The sequence below is a fragment of the Coccidioides immitis genome (assembly GCF_000149335.2).
Source record: "Coccidioides immitis RS genomic scaffold supercont3.3, whole genome shotgun sequence".
Classification (NCBI taxonomy): Eukaryota; Fungi; Ascomycota; class Eurotiomycetes; order Onygenales; family Onygenaceae; genus Coccidioides; species Coccidioides immitis.
The window spans coordinates 1,056,319-1,075,391 of NW_004504308.1; the positions used below are offsets into that span (position 1 = coordinate 1,056,319).

Here is a 19,073-nt window from a genome sequence, read left to right on the forward strand (position 1 = left end):
TTGCAATTCCTTACAAGTGTAAAGTAGAGATCACGTGAATCTATCAGAGCCAGGGCTTACCCCAGTGTATCCATTCAACGTCTTTATTGTGAACCTTCTTTCACTTCGGCGGCTTGTTAAATTCAATACAGAGCCTCTCACTAATTCCTAATTTTGGCTTAAACTGTTCCATGATTACAAATGTGTTTTCCTATGCTCGTCAAACAACACTTGTTGAACCTGTATTCCTAACATACGCATTAGCGGTTTTGGAGTGAACATAGCTAGCAATGTTCAGGTGCTGACCAAAACTAGGAAACCAAAGCAGTTATCACTTAATTTCTACAAATTGCGACCAGATCAAGGACAGCTGAGCCCGTAAAAATCCATTTTGCTAATTTTGCTTTTCTGGATCCCTGTTGAATCGCGAAATTAATACTTTGCATGATCTTGGTCATGATTTGATACAATCGTTCCCCCAAGATGGGCATAATGCCTCTCCGTATTTGGTATCTGAATATAGAAAGGTTTGACTGAGTGAGGTATGTATGAATGTTATGTATGTAAAAAAGTCAGCGCCTCTCCATCCGAAAGCAATAGAAGAAGCGCATAGCCCGAGGAACTCCTGTACCGAAATAAGAAGAATGGAGATGTATCTAGGTAGTAGCACCGAGACCGAACAAGCATCCGCTCCAATCGTGCTCCAACAAATGTTACTCTGCTCCCCCGTGACAAAACAAACCACACAGCCGAAATACCTATTCCACCCACGACGTCATGCTAATAATCCGTAAAAACGATAAGGCTAAAAAGGAAACGAAGGAAAAAAAAAAAAAAAAAAATTCAAGAACCTCTTAAGTCCGATTTGGAAACATCATGAGCGCGAATTGTCCGTAGAAGGAGTCATTGATTAAACGAGTATCGAGTGAACATTGACAGAGTCGGTAGAAAATGAATAGTCGTATCCGAGAGTGGAGAATAGCGTGGAGACAAAAGGCCGATGAAAAAAGCAGTAAAAGGAATCAAAGCGAAGAGACGATAAGAAGAAACGATGGGTATAGTGCGCGGGGGCATAATGGGCGAATCGCTCAATTCGGTGGCCCTTGATGAAAGAAACAAAAGAGTCAAGTCGAACGCGGGTTGATTGTTGGGATCTGGGTCTAACTTCGCGTTCGGTATTACCCCCCATTGGATATGGTGTAGAACGTGATATCTGGGCCAAATGCGGGTAGAAAGGACGGCCACTATTCGCTGGTGATGTTAATGACATCAACCCCTTTTACAGGGTTAGACCCTGCCACCACGTCTTGGTGTATTACACCAGTCGCACTAAGTGATATCAGTACTATCCCGCCGGCCGTTGATAGGGAGATTTGCCCAAAGCGTACCTTGGTCTGGGAACAGCCATCGTTGTGGTCTAGGCAAAATCCTCCTTGGCAGATTTCGCAGGTGCGAATAACCTCGATCATACAGCGAGTGCACTGGCAGGAGGAGTTTGATTAGAAAGTCGTGCATCCTATTAATGACATGCATGGAACTATAACTTACCGTGGGCCCGCACTCCCAGCAGTCTCTGGCAACACATTGCCTAGGATGCTGTCAAGATAGTCAGCTCACAGTTATCAAGGAGATGTGCAGAGTCTATGCTGTAAGGAAATCCGTGCCCGTCGCTAAGGTATTGTAGCGGCAGGGGCTGTGAGAAATGTAGAGATAGCGCTCCAGCAAAGGGCAACGAGGCATACTCTTCATTTCCACTTCATGTGGAAGGAGCCTGGGAAGTGAGAGCGAATATTCCAGCCTCCGGTCACGGATCGACGAGCTAATTTCGACATTCAATACAGAGACCATCAAATACCTTTAAAAATTCGCACTCCTTGGATTGTTCCATGCCAGCAAACATACCCGGCGGCTGATATGCAGTACCAGGGGTTCTGAGAATCTCAGGGTCTTGCAAGCAGTCGGAGCACCACCATCGGTTACATCGGCGACACAAGCGATTCCGGACGCAGTCTTCGCATTGCATGATCAGCGTAGGTGATTCATTCTTGTACACCGCGGGATTCTTGGCGACGGCGATCCGAGAAGAATGTAGTGGAGGGGGTGCAAGCAGTGGGAAATACTCTTCCGGAGAGTAGCCCCAGACAGCGGGGCCTTCAGGAGCAGTGCCACATCCTTCACATCCTCTTGGCCCAAGCGCGACGGTAGCAATTGCTGGTTGAAGGTATGAACCTATCCGCTTGGAATTTTCCCCAGTGAAGGAATTCGGATCATGTCTCGGGCTTCGGCAGAGAACGGCATCGAATGAGATTATTCTTTCACAGAGTTGCAATGTTTGGGCCCATCCATTGGTTATTGTGCCTTTGAGTACCTGACCAGAAGGCTTATACCATTCGTGGCGATGCTGAACATCCTTTTCCGAGTGATGAGGGTGATATGCGTGGTTTGTGTGGTGGCCAGTCTGGGCCAGGTCGGGCCGACGCCGCTTGCCAAGGGTCGTCTGGTGGCACGAAGGCTGATCAGAATCTTTCGGACTGAAATGGTAGATGCCCTTCAGTCTTGGCGTGCCCTTTGCGCGACCAGGTCTTACCGCATACTGCAGCGTCTGCATCAATTTACGTTCGTTCAAATTCAGACAGCCACGAATGGACAGGATGGAAACATTGAAACGATCGTTCAAAACAATTTCGGCGACTAAATCCGCTGGAACAGAAAGACCGTCCAATATCAAGGTGCGGACATCTTGGAGGATAGCTCTTCGTCCTAAGTCGTCGAAAATTCCTCGAAGTGGGCCGGAGTAGAACTCATCTTCAGTTAGAGACTCGTCGATGCGTTCATTTCTCCAAACGGTGCCTCCGCGATCGATGGGGCTGATAAGCGGGACTTGGGCACCACGAGACTGGGTCAAGTCCAGATGACGGAAGACGTAAGGCGTATCCATGACAAGAGATCTCATGGTCCTGTTGGTCGATGCCAGGGAGAGCAATGACGCGACTGACATGTACGGGGCCAGATGGTCGATCACAAGGGAATTCGACAAAATGTCCGCCAAGGCAGTACAGTTTCGAGATGGTTTTCGAGCAGTCATGCTGCTATAGCGCACAAAAGAATCATCTATCAAGGGCAGGAAAGAATGGTTGCTTTGCTTGCGTGAAGCACATCCAACCAAGTGGACTTTGTACGCTTCCATAGCACCAGCGGTGACGTTTTCGGCAACGGGAACCGTCGGTTCAGCTTGGACTTGCTGAAGCGCGGCCCTCGCCTTGACCAGTTCAGCCTCCAGGAGATCGATAGTAGACTGCAGGACAACCGGCATTGCGCTGGCGTTGATAGGGTTAATAGCCGTCAGTAGAGTAGCCCATAGCTCCCCCTGTGCCATATCACCCTTCTGTTCCAGCAACAAAGGCGAGCAGGGAGGTGAAGTGTAAGCAGCAGCTGCAAACCAACAACTGCCAGAGAGTTGAGCAGGAGCTTGTCAACTTTCTGGTTCTAACAAGACCAGTCTTCGTCACGTGTAAAAAAGTATCCGGATGGCTGTTGAAGTTAAAACTTTGGGCTCCAGGCCAAATGATGACAACAGACAGAGAAGAGGAGCCTAAAAATTAGAAAGAAAAGAAAAGAAAAGGGAAAAAAAAAAGGTTGTCAACAATTATGAAGTGGAAAAGGATGCTGAGGATCGTGTACGGAGTAGAAACAGTTGCAGAAGACGAGAGCCGAGAAGTTTGACTCAGGTGGCGACGCGATATTAAATCAGGGAGACTTTGGGGGGGAACAAAGCGAAATCTGGGGGAGTTTGCAAGAGAGCTGCAAAAAAGCAATATAAAGCTTGATGGGATGATAAGAGTAATAGCGGAGCGTAAGAAGAATTGGATCGTATTAGAAATTATGATTAACTACTGGCCTATGAACGAGGCGATGGTTGGGAAGCCAGAAAAGAGGTCACCTGTTGGTTGGCATCTGCTCCAGAAGGGAGGACAAAGACCCAAAACCTTTGCGGTGAGAGGAAAAGGGAATGTTCAGCAGAGAGGCCCAGGATCATGGGGCAGCAACAGTGGAAGCAACGTGGGTTCTCAACAATCAAGGGGAGCTCCAGCTCGGCATGCGACCAAGACTAACGCATGTATCAACTAGCTCGCTGGGCTAGTGAGCTGATGGCGGGATGGTTTCACTTGATGGTTGAATGGAAGGGGAGCTCCCTTGTCAAAATGGTGCAGCGGCAGTATTGGCCAGAATGCCGGCGTCGCGAGGATGCCCCATCTTGTCCGTATAAGTTACTCCGTACAGAGACACACATCGAGGCCATGGAGTCGTCCCGGACACACAGTTGGGATGCTCACGGGAGGCGTCTGTTCCCGCATAAACTTCAGCCTTCACATGCAACTACAAGGGCGCGACATGTAACTCATCTCAAGAGGCGAAATGCAGCAGAACGGGTCAGTTGCATCTCCCGCATCTTGAAATGACCGGCATAACCAAATAAGGCGACAAGACAAACCCACAGGGGCCGGCAGACACCGAACTCACTAAACCACCCAAGCGATCCCACACACCAGATGGGCCTGGGGTTCTCGGCGTGCATCCTTACTGTACATCATAATTTATACCGCTTCGCCTGCGCTGGGCGGACAGTTTGGCATCACGCTTGTTGAGACAGTGGGCAACGGGCTCCACCGCCAAACTGCCAACTGCCAACTGCCAACCATGGAGTCCGGAGAACCCCCTCCAGGATACATAATGTATACAGGGAAACCCGACTGATAATAGTAACAGGACCCCGACCTCCGTCAAGCTTTGCCTGATGTCCTCCCGTTCGCAGCTTGCGTGGACACTCTGTCAGCCCGACCGCCTGCTCTGCCCTGGCTTCCACACCCCCCCAAGGTGGCCGACCATTCATCATCAGCGCTGCGAGAGGCGTGCATAATTGATGGGTAGTGGCACGTCTGGATTGTGGTGTTACTTTTCATAATAGAAAATTGCTTTACTCTAGCCCGCAAGATGATTTAGATGATATTGTTCATTACTCATGTTTCAACGAGTCCTCATTTGCCGCAAAATTTAGAATCTCATCAGGATGCCGCTCGATTTTCATCCTAGCAACGAGATCGTAACCTTGAAACCCAAGAGGTGCCATGTGCATCATTTCATAATGTACAGTGAGAAGCCCGCTTGCCCCACAGATGGCCTCGTGAGGCAAAACGCATGTAATCCTGGTTCATTCTAGCTTTCGTGGCAGCTACTTATCTGGTTCTTTTCGGTCGATACTGAAATAACATAGCATCTCGCGCGGGGGGATAGGCATTATAATTGATCCTGTTCGCTTCAAATATACCATTCATGTACCACCTACGCTGTCTACTTCCAGAGTTTTCCAAGACTGACCTCCTTGTCGTCATGCTTGTTGAGGATCTTCGCTGTCGCAAGGTCGAAGTCTTCTTGCGTAACATGTACACGTCGCTCTCGTAGGGCATACATCCCTGCTTCGGTGCAAACTCCCTTGAGTTCTGCGCCTGAGCACCCGTTCATCTTCTCCGCTATCTTTGTCAGATTTATTCCACGGGTAAGGTTCATCGAGCGGGAGTGGATTCGGAGGATGTCTGCACGTGCCTCGACACTATATGAAGCCCCAGGTGGTGAGATAGATGCGAGAGGAGGAAATTTTCAAATATCTAGCGATCACTTACCTCGGTGGTGGGAACTCAATCTTTCTATCGATCCGTCCCGGTCGGAGAAGGGCAGGGTCAAGGATATCCAAGCGATTCGTCGCCATAATAACCTTAATGTTCTTTGTCGGCTCAAAACCATCTAATTGGTTGAGAAGTTCCAACATCGTTCTCTGTACCTCAGAATCACCTCCACTGCTCCCTTCCACACGACTCGATCCAATGCTATCGATTTCGTCCATAAATATGATGCTGGGTGCATGTTCTCTTGCCATGACAAACAGCTCTCGGACCATTCTACTCCCCTCACCAATATACTTCTGCACTAGCTCGGATCCACTGACGCGAATGAATTTGCAGTCCGTGTGGTGAGCAACCGCTCGAGCCAGAAGCGTTTTCCCAGTTCCTGGGGGCCCATATAACAGGACACCCTTTGGCTGGGCGATACCTAAGGATTCAAAGAGCTCGGGGTGCTTCAAACCAAGCTCGATCACTTCTTTAATCTCCTTGATTTGCTGGTCAAGACCTCCGATCATATCGTATGTACTATCCGGTACTTTTTCGACCATCATAAGGGAGACGAGGGGGTCAACGGACGAAGGTAGCATCTTCTCTAGCTTGTACGAGTCGGACATTAATGACACACGTTTGCCAACCGTAAGTTTTGCAATATCGACACCATCGGCAACATCGACGACTGCACCCTGTTAGCCTCTTGTAAAAGCGAAAACTCAATAGATGTGAACTCACCGTATTTGCCTTCTGGATGGACTTTGACCAAAACCTTTTTCGTCGACATCACCTTCACAACCTCACCGACGTACGAACCAGGCTGTTGCAATAAGCCCAATTCCTCCCGTAATAGCCGTACTCTCGAGTTGTAATCATTTCTCTGTGCTTCTAATCGTCTCAAAACAGCCTGGCCCTTGATGATTTCGAGCTTCATGCTCTCTATCTTGTTGCGGAAGTAGTTGTCAAGCGCCATTTTGACGACGATGCGGAAGGGTGATATGGGAGTTGGCTGAAGTAAAAGCGGCTATGCCAGCGACAGGAACCGAGAGAAGTGAAACTATGCCCGTCCTTTCTCTATAGCTGGCGAAGGAGAAGCGCGAAGTCGAATGGGAGCCCAAGAGGCGAATGTCAATGGAATGCTTGTTGTCCGCCTGTTGCTGGAAGCTTCAGGTCATGATTAGTCAACAAGAGCTTTGCCAGCGGCACACTAGCCACAGGCACTATTCTAGAAGCAGTTTGGCGCCTTGAGCTTCTGGCGTTCACATCCGAGCCTTGCGCATGTGTTTGTCCCGTTTGTTTATGGCTTGATCGACGTTCGCCGGCATGACCAGCAACCATCACGACGTGAAGGTCATGCGGGAGGTTTTACTGAAGGATTGCACCATGCATCCATGACGGATTCCTTTTGTGGGTAAACCAAGAAACTGTTTGTGCAACAGACCCCAAGACTGCCGGTTACGCTGTCTGGCGTCTATAAACACTTCGGTTTCGGCGTCTCCTCGACAACCCTGCCCACTGAGAGCCGCAGTTTAGCTACCATTGCCGGGCGTCTATCCACTCAGCTGGACTCGTTTCTCTTCAATGTTGAAGAATTAGTTGAGATCTTCTGTTACCGCCTCTGATATGCACAACTTGAAGCTTGCGTATGAATCAAATTCCCAGTCTGCAGACGTGGCTCGCGTCCTACTTCCTAGCTGAACTTAGCGTATTTCCAGGGCGAGACCATGGCTTCCCACAATGGTGACAGTGACGCATTGCGCGAGATTTCTGGTTCCTCTTCAGCATCCCCCACCGAAAGATATATCAGCGAAGGTCGTGGCAGCTCATCGGGAGAGGCGAGCATACCACGCCCAGGACCGTCCTATGGTGCGACTTTTTGATATCCATTTTTTCGCGACTTAATCACATTTGTTAGCTGATGGTTTTGAATCCAGGTACCATTGACCGGTCCCCATTGGCTGTACCGTTAGAAAGCGGGCCGGAGTATCAAAGCTTTCAAGCGTCATCAAGCGTCCCTGACTTCTTGCGAGGTCCAGGACTTGACCCTCAAAATCCCGAACGAACACCTAGAAAACCCCCCACAGTGCGACGTGCGTCGTCTAAACCCTACAGAGGTCAAGAATTTTCAGTTGATGACGACGTCTCCGAATATGAAGAAGATAACGCCTTACGGAAAGCATCTTCAAGGACTCCAGCCAGGCCGTATGGAACATTAAGGAGGAGGCTCAACCCGCAGTCACCTGTCATGCAGCAAGTCGAGTCCGGAGATGAGGACCAAGCGAACAATCAGGATGACAGAGATGATTCAGGATCGCCCGAAAACAACGGCGGTGATGACAATGGTGAAGAAGACGAGGGAAGTACTAGTGATGCCGAAAGCTTTACTCTCAAAGATCGTCAGCAGGCAATTAACCAAACCCACCCATTTGGCATTAGAATCTGGAAGCCTGCTCTATATAAGAAATTCCGCTCTGTTCAGAGAACTGCCGAAGGAGACATCCATTCTGCGCCTGGAGAAGGGGTAAATAACTTGCTTTTTATTGTCAACCTCTTGTGGACAATTCTTTTCGGGTGGTGGCTAGCTCTAGTTGCCTTGCTTGGCGCGTGCGCCTGCTTTTTGGTAGGTTTTATGCCCGACGCGGCCGCATATGGGAAAGTATTCTTTGGCCTTTCGGGGTACCTAGTGTACCCTTTCGGGTCTTTTGTCCGTCTTCAGTCCGATGAAAACTATGCTGAGGAAGATGAAGGTGAAGGCCGAAGCATCAGTGAGTACGAACAGTGGCAAAGTGGGGATCTAGAACACGGCAGGCTGTTTTTTGGTCCAGTGGGCCGTCGGTCACTAGTTGGTCGCCGAAGAAATAGCCTGGACTCCTCAGGAGAATATGAGAGTCTCCTTGGTCGTCCAGGAAGAGGCCAGCGATCCGACAGTCCAACTCATAAGAACAAAAGACGTTTCTTCGGCCGAGGGGAATGGACCTTGGGAAGAGCCATATTCTACAGTTTCTTTTATTTGCTTGTTGGACCCCTAATGCTCGTCGTGTCACTCACATGCTGGATGCTGGTTTTCTGGATACCAATGGGCCGTGTAATGATTATCCTACTGCACCATCTGCGTCGACATCCTCTGGCCGTCTCATTCCACTTGGACAGTACATACACGAGATCCCCTACGCACCCACCCTCGTCCATTCTTCTCTGCACATATCGAGCTGCCGGGCTCAAATACTGGAAATATACAGTTGACGGGACGAACATATTTTTCATCAACCTGCTAGGGGTTGTCGTTTTTTCCATTCTGGATTATTGGCTCCTCCACCGGACTCTTCAAATCGAGGCGTGGGTTACCAACACTGGCCTGATATTCATGCTCGCGCTTCTTTCTATTATTCCCTTGGCATACTTTATCGGACAGGCCGTAGCATCGATTTCTGCCCAGTCATCAATGGGTCTTGGTGCGGCTGTAAATGCCTTCTTCTCAACCGTTGTGGAGGTGTATCTTTACTGTGTTGCTCTCACCGAAGGAAAAGCCCGGCTTGTGGAAGGTAGCATTGTCGGCAGCATCTTCGCCGGAATTCTCTTTCTCCCAGGACTGTCCATGTGTTTTGGGGCCATCAAACGCAAAACTCAGCGATTTAATGTCAAATCAGCTGGTGTTACCTCAACGATGCTTTTGTTTGCTACTGTTGCTGCATTTGGTCCGACATTATTCTATCAGATATATGGAAGTGTAAGTCCATAAACATGTTGAAGTTTACCTTGCTGCGAAACTGATAGCTTATTTTTTAGCATGAACTCTACTGCCATCCATGCTCATCACCACGTCTACCAAGTGACAAAGACTGTCGTCGATGTTATTTCTCTGAACTCCCTTCCTTTAAGAATAAGTTCTTCATCCAAGCAGTGCAACCTTATTCTTGGTTTGCTGCTACATTGTTATTCCTCTGCTATGTCATTGGTCTTTGGTTTACCCTGCGCACACATGCTGCAGTAATTTGGTCTACTGAACTTGATGAAAAAAAGGTATCTCCTCCGCAAGAGCCTCCAGGGGCTCCCCAAAAAACACATGGTGCTGTTAATGGCCGACAGCCGCCTCAAGGACACAACACCAAGGGGTCTGTTCGAGACTCCCAGCTCTATGCTCGCATCCTGGGACAATCCCTAAAACAAGTCGGCCTATCACCCAAGGACGATGATGAAGGACTACAGCAACCCAAACAGCAGCCAGCTAGTGATGGACAAGCCTCTCTTCCTCATGTCGTACCCCCAAAGAGCAACGAACCCCACTCTCTTAATCTGAGATTACCAGGGCTATCTGAGGAGCAGAATGAAGTCTTCGTTCGCCAAGTTACCGAAGTAGCAGCGACAGCTGCAACCTTCGCCGCTCGTGATGCATCTCGACACCCAAGGAAGGCCTCGGTTACTGCTCATACTTCCGGACCACATGGACATAAGCCCGTTGTTGGCCAGCCTGGCAGTGCCCCTGAAGATATCAATGAAGCTGCAGTTTTCCATGAGCCACATCCACCAACCGGTGGGCACGATGCGCCCAACTGGAGCAAATTGAAAAGCTCCGTTATACTTCTCAGTGCTACACTATTATATGCAATTATAGCAGAAATCCTTGTCAATACGGTTGATGTGGTTCTTGAAAGCGTTGATGTAGATGAAAAGTTCCTTGGGATTACGCTCTTTTCACTCATTCCCAACACAACGGAATTTTTGGTAAACGCTCATGTTCCAATCCATTCGATATACGGAGGATTTACTGACCTACCCTGTGCACTGTGTAGAACGCTATTTCTTTCGCTATGAATGGCAATATCGCTCTCTCAATGGAAATCGGCTCCGCATACGCCCTTCAAGTCTGCCTTTTACAGATCCCCGCTCTCGTCTTATTCAGCGCTATCCACACCCGATTCTATGTTGATCCGTCTGAGCTCCTCAGCCATAGTTTTAAGTACGGCTCCTCCCTCCCAAAACAATAATTGTCTCTTTCTTCGAGTACTGCCCTACATCGCGTTTTATCTCACTAACATTCGAACTAAACAGTCTAATTTTCCCGCAATGGGACATGATTACCGTGATTCTTTGCGTTTTCCTGCTTTCGTATGTTTACGGCGAAGGAAAAAGCAATTATTTCAAAGGCTCTATTTTACTGCTTACGTATCTGTTTGTAATTATGGGGTTCTTCTTGACAAGGTATAATACCATGGAAGCCAACGGTGTTGATCGGTTCGATACCTTGGCTTTGGGGAGAGGGGCTGTACTACTTACCTCTCCGGGAAGTAAAGGAATGTGAGCTTTGCGTATCACAGAGGGCAAGCGGATGATATGATGGTGACATTGGTGAGGATAAGTTGTGTAGGGTGAACGTCTTGCTGCGGCGTGCTGACCGAGGCACTCTGTATATCTTTTGAGAAGGTTACCTTAAGACAAGGTGATGCACATGACCTTTTTTTTTTTTTTTTGGTGGGGGGGTTTACTATGGTCATATCCAAAGGGGCTTGTTCTGTATGATAGCTAATTTTTACTTTTAAGAGTCCGGTCTCAACAAAGACTTTTGGCGTTCATTTTCTAAGTATGCATTGTTTCGTTTTCTCATGGTCCCAAATTCGAGACTTCCATATAATGCTCTAAGACCACCAGTCCAAAGTCCTGATGATGCTAAGTACTCCAGCCTACGATTGCCGCATCCACATTCTTCCGGTATTCCTGTTGCTGGTAGCACTGCTCCAAAAACACTTTATACTTCACCTCTAGCAATGCTTTTTCAAACTTATCCTTTGTCGGATGCACTGCTTTACCAGGCTTGCTCATTCGGTCCATAATATCCCACAAGTCTTCAGTTTTACCGTCTTTATCCGCACTGGCAGCTTTAGCGCCAAGCATAGCAGCACCGTGACACACAGCTGCATGCACATATCGAGGTATCAACACGGGCATGTCACAAGCCGAAGCAATAAGCGACATAAGGATATCATTCTGGCACTGGGAGCCAGACATAAAAATGGACGTGATATTGTGACCAGTTTTGTTCATAGTCTCGACAATTTGCCGTGTCTGAAGGGCGATGAATTCTAGAGTGGCATAGTAGTAGAGAGCAAGGCCGCTGACTGACTTATCGCTCGATAAACCGATAACGGAGCCTGACATGGTGGGATCTGCAATTGGCGAACGGTTGCCGAAGAGGTCGCCGTAAAAGAAGAAATGACGACCCAAGTAAGAGACACTAGGAGCATTGGACTCCGCAACTAATTCTTTGAGATGTTCGTTGAGGTAATCGTAGATGTTTGTGTGATAGGACTCAGCGATCGAGAGCGCTTGATTGAATGCAGGATGGGTTTCGATAACGTGCTTGAGCAGTTCGCCAGTGGCTGATTGGCCACCTTCAGCCATCCAGTAGCCCGGGATAATCGTGTCGCGATATGGACCCCACACTCCAGGGACAAAGACCGGATTAGGTGACATGGCAAGATGGCATGTAGAGGTTCCAGCCACGGCAGCAAGTCGTGTGAACGCTTGAGTTTTGTCATTCTTTGCCGCATCGGAGCTGAGTAGATCAGCGCTCAGTTGAACCTTTGCACCAACGGTACCGATCCACCCAGCGTATGCATCAATGACACCACTTCCAACAGCGATTCCTGGAGGGAGACCGAGCTCACTCGCGGCCTTTTCACAGAGCGTACCAACCAACTCTCCAGCACTAAGATATTCTCCGTTCTATGCAGGTCGTTAGGCTGGAATTTACTATATTGTACGGAGTATATTGGCGGGTGCTTGGTCAGAAGGTAGAGGTAAATACTTACTTGGCCAATGACGCCGCCCATTCTCCTGAAATTGTCCTTTGTAAGGTCCTCCAGCCCGATGTCCTTCAGAAAATCTTCCTGCCACCCCTTCACGCTGCCATCCACACCGACAGGGACATATCCCTGCTTGCAGACTACACTGCAAAAGCTCCTCTTTTCATTTCCTGTGGCAAGGTGGGTCAAAGCATCGGCGAGATCGTAGAACTTGCACCGGTCGAAAAGCTCCTTCGGCATGTTATTTTTCAGCCATAGAACCTTAGGAATTTCCATCTCGATGGACATCTTCCCTCCCACATAGCGAAGCAAATTGTGGCCTGTAGCATTGATCTTTTCTGTCTCTTGGACGGGTCGATGGTCGAGCCACAGGATGATGTTGCGCTCGGTATCGAAATTGGGACCAGTCACGGACAGGGGCTCGTCGGTATCCTCTGCAAACACTGCTAGGGAGCAAGTGGCGTCGAATGCGATACCTTTGATTGATCCTGGGTTAATGTTGTGCTGACTTATAGCACGCTGGACTGAAATGCAGATGCAACGCCAGATGTCGGTTGTAGATTGTTCCTACGTTTCGATGATCAATCAGCATATGCCAGTATCAGGCGCTAGGTCACAAGTCTTGGAGAGAGAGAGTGCCATCATGACGATGAGCGGACACCTACATAGTATCCCTGCTGGGGCTGCCATAAACCAATGTTTTCTGAGGCTAAGCCGACGATGTCACCTTTATCATCGATGATGCAAGCGCGCGCGCTTCCAGTTCCCACGTCGACACCGATAAAGTGATCCATCTGGACACTGATCTCGTTACGAGGATCCATGCTCGCCTGCCTCGACGACGCCTGGCGAGAGGAGCGGCGGTAGGGGAGGGATGTTGTCATTTTGAAAGAGGGTGGGAGAGCAAGTTTTGTAGTCGAGTTTCGGGTCGATATTTGGCTCGGCAAGTGCCGCTGACGGAAGTGAAGTTGGAAATGTGCCGCGTGGACCGCTGGCTGCCAAGTGTGCCTGGAACTGCGATCGAATTGTTAGAGCGACTGTGTCCAACTAAGTCCATGATACATACGAGCTTTGAGCAACCTTGGGTCGACGGTCAGGAGGACGCGGCAGAGGGTGAGGTAATTCGCCCATGCAGCCCTCGCGGTCTTTGCGCTACGTACCTCTGGTAAGTTCACGTTTACTCTGTTCCAGCTCCAATGTCAGAACAACATCCAAAGCAGCGATGGACTTGACTGAGCAAATGATGGACGGATTTGCTTGCGTTGTATGTGTACTGAGACAGCTGCTTTGGCTGATTTTTGCCCAGAACAATGTCTTACCAAGGGCTTTTTAAAAAGGAATTTCTCTGTCTTTGTCTGCCAGGTCACCGAAGAGAGATTTGAGTGTATCAAACCCGGTGGATGCTTGCATCAGTATCCACACTTTCTGCAAAAGCTTATCTCGACCGACATCTACTGGAGGACTCCGTTTCCAAGAGCAGGGGCCCCCTCCCGGAGTTACCATGTCACAACGCATTCACTGCTCGACGAAGGGTCTGCATCAGTCGATGCGGCTGCGATGAAGCCCAAATCCGCCAGCGGAAATGGTGAATCCCAGCCCCTATGATGCGAGATAAGGCACTTCATTACACTGCATTGCGTTGTATCGAATGCCCAGTCAGGGCTCGTCACGCACACCGACATGTTATCTCAAACCAGTGCCCCAAGCCCAGATCTCCAGCGGCACTTCCCAATCCATCCTCTCCGGAGCTCGCGGCCGAACTCGAGGGCAGCTTGATGTGGACCATTCTCCACAAGCGAACCCTGCCACTTCAACTGATCAGCGGCACGAATGCGTTCAGGTGACCCACTGGCGGAGACCCGAGGCAAGGCTGGAACGCAGACAAGGCCAATCACGGCCATATCTTTTCCAGCGCCGACCATCGTGGCCGGGGAAGCGTGCGCGTTGGCTCCGTCAAAGTCCGCCCCAGAAAACATGCTTGGAGGCAAGATTAGATAAGATAATCCCGGCGACTTGTTTTGCCGGCGCCGTCCCCCCGGCCTAATTCCAATACAATACAATACGGTAAAATTCTGAAAATTTCGACAGCTAGACCAAAGCCGGAATAGCTAATGCAATATCATGCCTTTCCATTTTAAGACTAGCGCTTATTGGCCAAATATCGTAGAGACGGAATACACAGGAGGGAAGAGCTTCGCAGCTCTGATGTCGGATACAAGTCTGAGGGAGACTGGGAAGCCCACGAGCACCGCTGCCTTGAAACTTCCAAAGGATCTCGACAGCCAATTAGGCTGCCCGGTGATTAGTTAGAATGCACTGGCCTGAAGCGCTCTCGTTCCTCCTCATTTCCCTCCTCTCCTTCGTATCCTCCGTGGCGGCCTCAACTTCCACTTCACCCCAAAACACCGACATATTCTACTGGCCGCTCTCCGCATCCTCTCCCTCACAAGCCTCCCGGCTCGCAGAAGTTTCCTACGATCCCGTCACTCTCCAAACATCCGTCCGCTCATATACTCCACCCCAAAAACAGTCAAATGAGGACCTACTGCGCATTGGCCTATTCACCGATGCGTCACAGAAGCACTGGGTGGGAAGCTTAACGTCCTTTTCAGCATTCAACAACAGCGCAATCACTCCCAATCTAAGCTTATATCTCAGCCTAGATAATGAGGTTTATAGCGTCGCGGTTTCTGCTTCGGCCTTGACAGCTAGCGAAGGGAATCAGAATCTCAATGTCGAGATAGTCAGACCGACTCCCGCCCCCACACCGCATTTAAACAGACCCATTGTACTGAAGGAGGATGGAAAGGAAACCGAGGAGATTATTGAGAAATCATTTATACAAAAGTATGGACCTGCTCACCAGCTTTTTTTCCCCTTTATTCTACCACTTCAACTACGCTTCCTCTGTGCAAGTCTGACAAGTATCGTTTAGGTATTGGTGGGCTATCCCAATTGTATTGTTCTTGGTGATAGGGGGTGGAGGCGAGGCGAAATGAGCCAGGTCCTTCCATCTACATCACAAAAGGCGTGGATATAAACAGAATTCAAAAAAAGTTACCAATTGATCCTCTTGGGCATTAACTTGGTTCGATGGAGCTACAGATCTAGAACTCAGAGATACCACATACACACTGCAAAACGCAAAAACTCGTTCACTGGCTTCACCCTTCCAAGTCTTGTGATAGAAGACTCGACCAAAGCATTCTCCAGGCTTTGGACGGCAAACACTAGATGAATCTGTCAAGATCCGACTCCCCATCTGTCTCAACCTTAAATTTCTATCCGGAAGTTCAGAGATAATTGCTGAACCCTCAGCCAATTTTAGCTTCCTTTCGGCTGCCGTCTCATAGTTGAGCCCTCTCGCTCAATTTTTTTTAATTTTTATTTTTATTTTTATTTTTATTTTTTTGGATTTCTTCATGATTTCTTCAATATCTGCAAACTTCAAGTTTATCTTTCCTTTCTTGCATTTTGTGCTTCGTGGGGTCTCTATTCGACTAAGAGCTGCTGGATAACTTTCCTCTCGGGCAGATCGTCTGGCCTTGAATGAATTCCATTCTGTTGAATATGCGAGAGATTTCTCGACATACTACGCGGATAACTCATAAATCTAGAAGACATGAAATTCAAATTTTCTGGTGTGGTAAAGCATTCCGAAGCCTGCACGGGATATTTTCACCTGAGATAAATTTTATGCTCTCCGCGTCATGAAATCCTATGGCACTACTACATTTCTTCATTTTCTGTGAATGAGTATTGTTATTTGCGAGAAGAAACTGAACTACCTTTTCTCAAGCACAGATGCACTCTGTAGGTAGATGGAAACCCTCGAAATCCCCTTTCCCTTTACCAGTTGTACTGAGAGAGCTGGACAGTTAACTACTCCTCCGAAGATGAGAATAGACTAGCCCAAGGGCCGGTTGTTCGGGGTGGCTGGGTGTGGAAGCCACCCTACCCATTTTTTTTCATCTTCTGGTTTTTTCTTCACTTCGATGGAGTTTCCACTCCTCGAAAGTCGTCGTTAATGTTCTATCTCTTGTCCTTCCAGCCCCATCCCGAGTGTCGCGCCTGGATTTAGTTCTGGTTACTTTGCCACCGTCTGTACCATGAGGCTTCCATCCGTCCCAGGGTTGGTAGATATGATTTCGCCATCACCGTCGGCCACCCGCTCGACTGATCTCGTTGCTGGCAGAGTGTCAGATGCTCCCCTTCACTCGAATTACATCTGAATAGTGCCCACCTCTACGAAAGGCCAAACGTTTAAGATTTTGCAACGCGGGGCTGAGAAATTTTAGCTTTTCTAAAGCATGACTGCGTTCAACTTTTGACTCCGTCGTTTCCGCTGCAATAGCTTCTAGGGTCTTATCATCGAGATTCGTTACCACTTCAGGGTTGAAAATAAGAGGCAGTTTCTTGAGAATACATTGCTCAATGGCCAAAACCGCAAAATTGTCCACGACCGTTTTCATCGCAACCTACATGTGTAGGGTTATATTGAGATATTTGGATATGAGGGGGCTCCCATACTAACCTTGTAATAGGCTTCCATGTAGCATATCGCCTCCGATGCCGCGTACCGATCCATGTCTTGTTCTGTTTGCCGGAACAGGGCGGCCAAGAGGTTGTTTAGAGAAAAGTCTTTTCCTATGCGCCGATTCCCATCGAAATTTCCCAAAGCAAAGAAGTCACGTAAGCAAGTCTCAGTGTCTCTTTTGTTTCTCTTCTCACGAATCTTTTGGACATTATCTATGAAATAATGGTTATAAGTGATTGGGTGACCCTTTTTGTGGGGCTGGAGAATCTCCAGGATTTTTTTTTTCAAGGTGTCGGTGCAGCTCTCCATGGCTGGTGCTATGATTTCCATCTGAACAGCTTGCTGTGTCGTATCATCTGCACAATACGCTAGTGTGAGTTTGAGGAACTGCTGGGTCGCGTCTAATATCCTTTCAGCATAGCCTAGGATGATTTGCTCCCACTGACTTGCTTGTTCATAAAATAGATCACCGATTATCAGAGGATTAAATGTCCCGGGTAACTCCCTTCCCTTGCTTCGTTTCATTAGGGCATGGACTTCGCTGGTGAATTCGTCCCTTCTTATCTGCTGCGGAAAAGCTGAGTCGTCAGGCGTACTGTCGTCGTCCAAGATGGTTCGCTTGTGTCCCTTTTTCCGCATATCAGAGGCGAGCTCTCCTAGAATATTGCTCACGACTGCACGGAGGCGATGGCTATATCCTGTCTCAGAACTCGCATCACCAAAAAAATCGTCGCTATACACGCCGTCGATGGAAGCCTGCACTAGCGAAGTGAATAACTGGCTGATGCGAATCAAATGCAGCCACTGTTCGTTGACGGTGGACCGCGATGGACCAAGTCTTTCTAAGGTTCTCTCGCAGGTCTTGATGCCCTCTTCCACGTCTTTCCTCAAATCAGGTAGCTCGGAGATGATTTGATCTCTTAAGATGGCGCTCAGCCGGGGCTTCAACGCGCCAATACCCAGGATAGATGGTGGAAGCGAAGTCCACGCTCCTTCAGAGAAGAACTCCTTTTCCTTTTCGTCGCGTTCCTCGGCTGTGGAATCTCTTGTCTGATAGTCGCGATTTCGCAAAACGTGCCAACCAAGCCGAAAGACGATGTCTTCGTTGCTTGCTAGGTCAACAAAACTCTTTTCGTTTTCAGATCCACGGTGGAGCGTGTCCGGCTTTGTGATAATTCCAAGCGTCCGAAGCCCTTTTGGATCATGATTCCTCGCAAGTTTCGTGATAATCTGGTTGGCGAGGTCATTTTTGGCAGAAACCACCGCAAGAATAATGCTGCGGCGATTCTTCATGTATGAGTTTACGAGCGAAGATATCATGGCAACATCCGATGCTGAGTGCTGGCGCGTCTCAGAATGAACCACCCCCGGCAGGTCAACAAGAGTCAGGTGTGACTGATGGGGCCCACATATCTCAACCCGAAGTATGTCGTCGCTGATTGATCTCGCGTCCTTATCAAGGCCCATCGCCGTCTTTGCAGCCTCTATGACATTAGGAACATCCGCAACATCTGCAATAGGTGCACTGAATGCTTTTAGCTTCTGCTTTTCGTCATCTGGTCTCTCACTGCCAGGAATTATTTCCACTTTCGGCTTTTCTTCATTTCCCCGACGCAGAACAAGTTCAGTTGCGAAACGCGTGCAGAGGTTTTCTTTGGTTGGAAATCGAATGCCAGAGACGGCTTCGAGGACAGAACTCTTTCCGGATGATTGGTCGCCACAGACTATGAGTTGGAGTAGATGAACATAACGACCGATGCCCGCTGATCGAAGCGAGTCGATCACATTAAGTAGCTTCGCATGATCTTCGGATTGCAGAAGAATCTTCTGTGGTAAATCATTGACCCCATTCATCGTGACAACGATTAAAAAGACGATAGTATTTTTTAAGAAAGCAAGAACCTAGAATCAAGCGGGCAAGACCGGGCTATCTTTATAAAATCAATCATATATGGAGTTCTCGATATATGCAATGAATTTATCGACCTTTTTTTTGCTTTCGAAGTCCTTCCCTCCTCTTATAGAGGATGCGGGCCTACTTCTGACGAGTCAATATTTTATTTTGTTTTTTATTTTTATATTTATTTT

The 19,073-nt window shown here is 48.5% G+C and overlaps 8 protein-coding genes across 8 annotated transcripts; 4 read left to right on the plus strand and 4 right to left on the minus strand.

Moving 5' to 3' along the window:
• Positions 1-484: 484 nt before the first annotated feature.
• Positions 485-3,355, minus strand: CIMG_08531 (uncharacterized protein; the record flags this gene model as incomplete). The annotated part of the gene is made up of 4 exons (XM_001241367.2): positions 485-1,308; positions 1,368-1,460; positions 1,528-1,575; positions 1,835-3,355. 4 exons carry the CDS (start codon positions 3,353-3,355, stop codon positions 1,267-1,269), a joined length of 1,704 nt encoding a protein of 567 aa, XP_001241368.2. The 3' UTR covers positions 485-1,266.
• A 658-nt stretch (positions 3,356-4,013) lies between these two features.
• CIMG_08530 (uncharacterized protein) lies at positions 4,014-4,573 on the plus strand (the record flags this gene model as incomplete). The annotated part of the gene is made up of 3 exons (XM_001241366.2): positions 4,014-4,038; positions 4,108-4,409; positions 4,478-4,573. The coding sequence occupies 3 exons, from the start codon at positions 4,014-4,016 to the stop codon at positions 4,571-4,573; spliced, it is 423 nt and encodes a 140-aa protein (XP_001241367.2).
• Positions 4,574-5,278: 705 nt separating this feature from the next.
• CIMG_08529 (26S protease regulatory subunit 8) lies at positions 5,279-6,780 on the minus strand. The gene is made up of 3 exons (XM_001241365.2): positions 6,387-6,780; positions 5,658-6,333; positions 5,279-5,587 (listed from the first exon to the last, which is right to left on the minus strand). The coding sequence occupies exons 1-3, from the start codon at positions 6,619-6,621 to the stop codon at positions 5,329-5,331; spliced, it is 1,170 nt and encodes a 389-aa protein (XP_001241366.1). The 5' UTR covers positions 6,622-6,780; the 3' UTR covers positions 5,279-5,328.
• A 225-nt stretch (positions 6,781-7,005) lies between these two features.
• On the plus strand, positions 7,006-11,225 carry CIMG_08528 (calcium/proton exchanger). Its single transcript, XM_001241364.2, has 6 exons — positions 7,006-7,291; positions 7,364-7,514; positions 7,583-9,375; positions 9,435-10,370; positions 10,439-10,605; positions 10,698-11,225. The coding sequence occupies exons 2-6, from the start codon at positions 7,373-7,375 to the stop codon at positions 10,945-10,947; spliced, it is 3,288 nt and encodes a 1,095-aa protein (XP_001241365.1). The 5' UTR covers positions 7,006-7,291; positions 7,364-7,372; the 3' UTR covers positions 10,948-11,225.
• On the minus strand, positions 11,189-13,897 carry CIMG_08527 (FGGY-family pentulose kinase). The gene is made up of 4 exons (XM_001241363.2): positions 13,609-13,897; positions 13,114-13,462; positions 12,455-13,015; positions 11,189-12,368 (listed from the first exon to the last, which is right to left on the minus strand). Exons 2-4 carry the CDS (start codon positions 13,330-13,332, stop codon positions 11,313-11,315), a joined length of 1,836 nt encoding a protein of 611 aa, XP_001241364.1. The 5' UTR covers positions 13,333-13,462; positions 13,609-13,897; the 3' UTR covers positions 11,189-11,312.
• Positions 13,671-14,492, plus strand: CIMG_08526 (uncharacterized protein; the record flags this gene model as incomplete). The annotated part of the gene is made up of 3 exons (XM_001241362.2): positions 13,671-13,712; positions 13,811-14,033; positions 14,146-14,492. 3 exons carry the CDS (start codon positions 13,671-13,673, stop codon positions 14,490-14,492), a joined length of 612 nt encoding a protein of 203 aa, XP_001241363.2.
• Positions 14,493-14,636: 144 nt separating this feature from the next.
• On the plus strand, positions 14,637-15,650 carry CIMG_08525 (uncharacterized protein). Its single transcript, XM_001241361.2, has 2 exons — positions 14,637-15,295; positions 15,384-15,650. The coding sequence occupies exons 1-2, from the start codon at positions 14,760-14,762 to the stop codon at positions 15,445-15,447; spliced, it is 600 nt and encodes a 199-aa protein (XP_001241362.1). The 5' UTR covers positions 14,637-14,759; the 3' UTR covers positions 15,448-15,650.
• Positions 15,651-16,647: 997 nt separating this feature from the next.
• On the minus strand, positions 16,648-18,839 carry CIMG_08524 (dynamin family protein; the record flags this gene model as incomplete). The annotated part of the gene is made up of 2 exons (XM_001241360.2): positions 16,648-16,926; positions 16,983-18,839. The coding sequence occupies 2 exons, from the start codon at positions 18,837-18,839 to the stop codon at positions 16,648-16,650; spliced, it is 2,136 nt and encodes a 711-aa protein (XP_001241361.2).
• Positions 18,840-19,073: the final 234 nt, after the last annotated feature.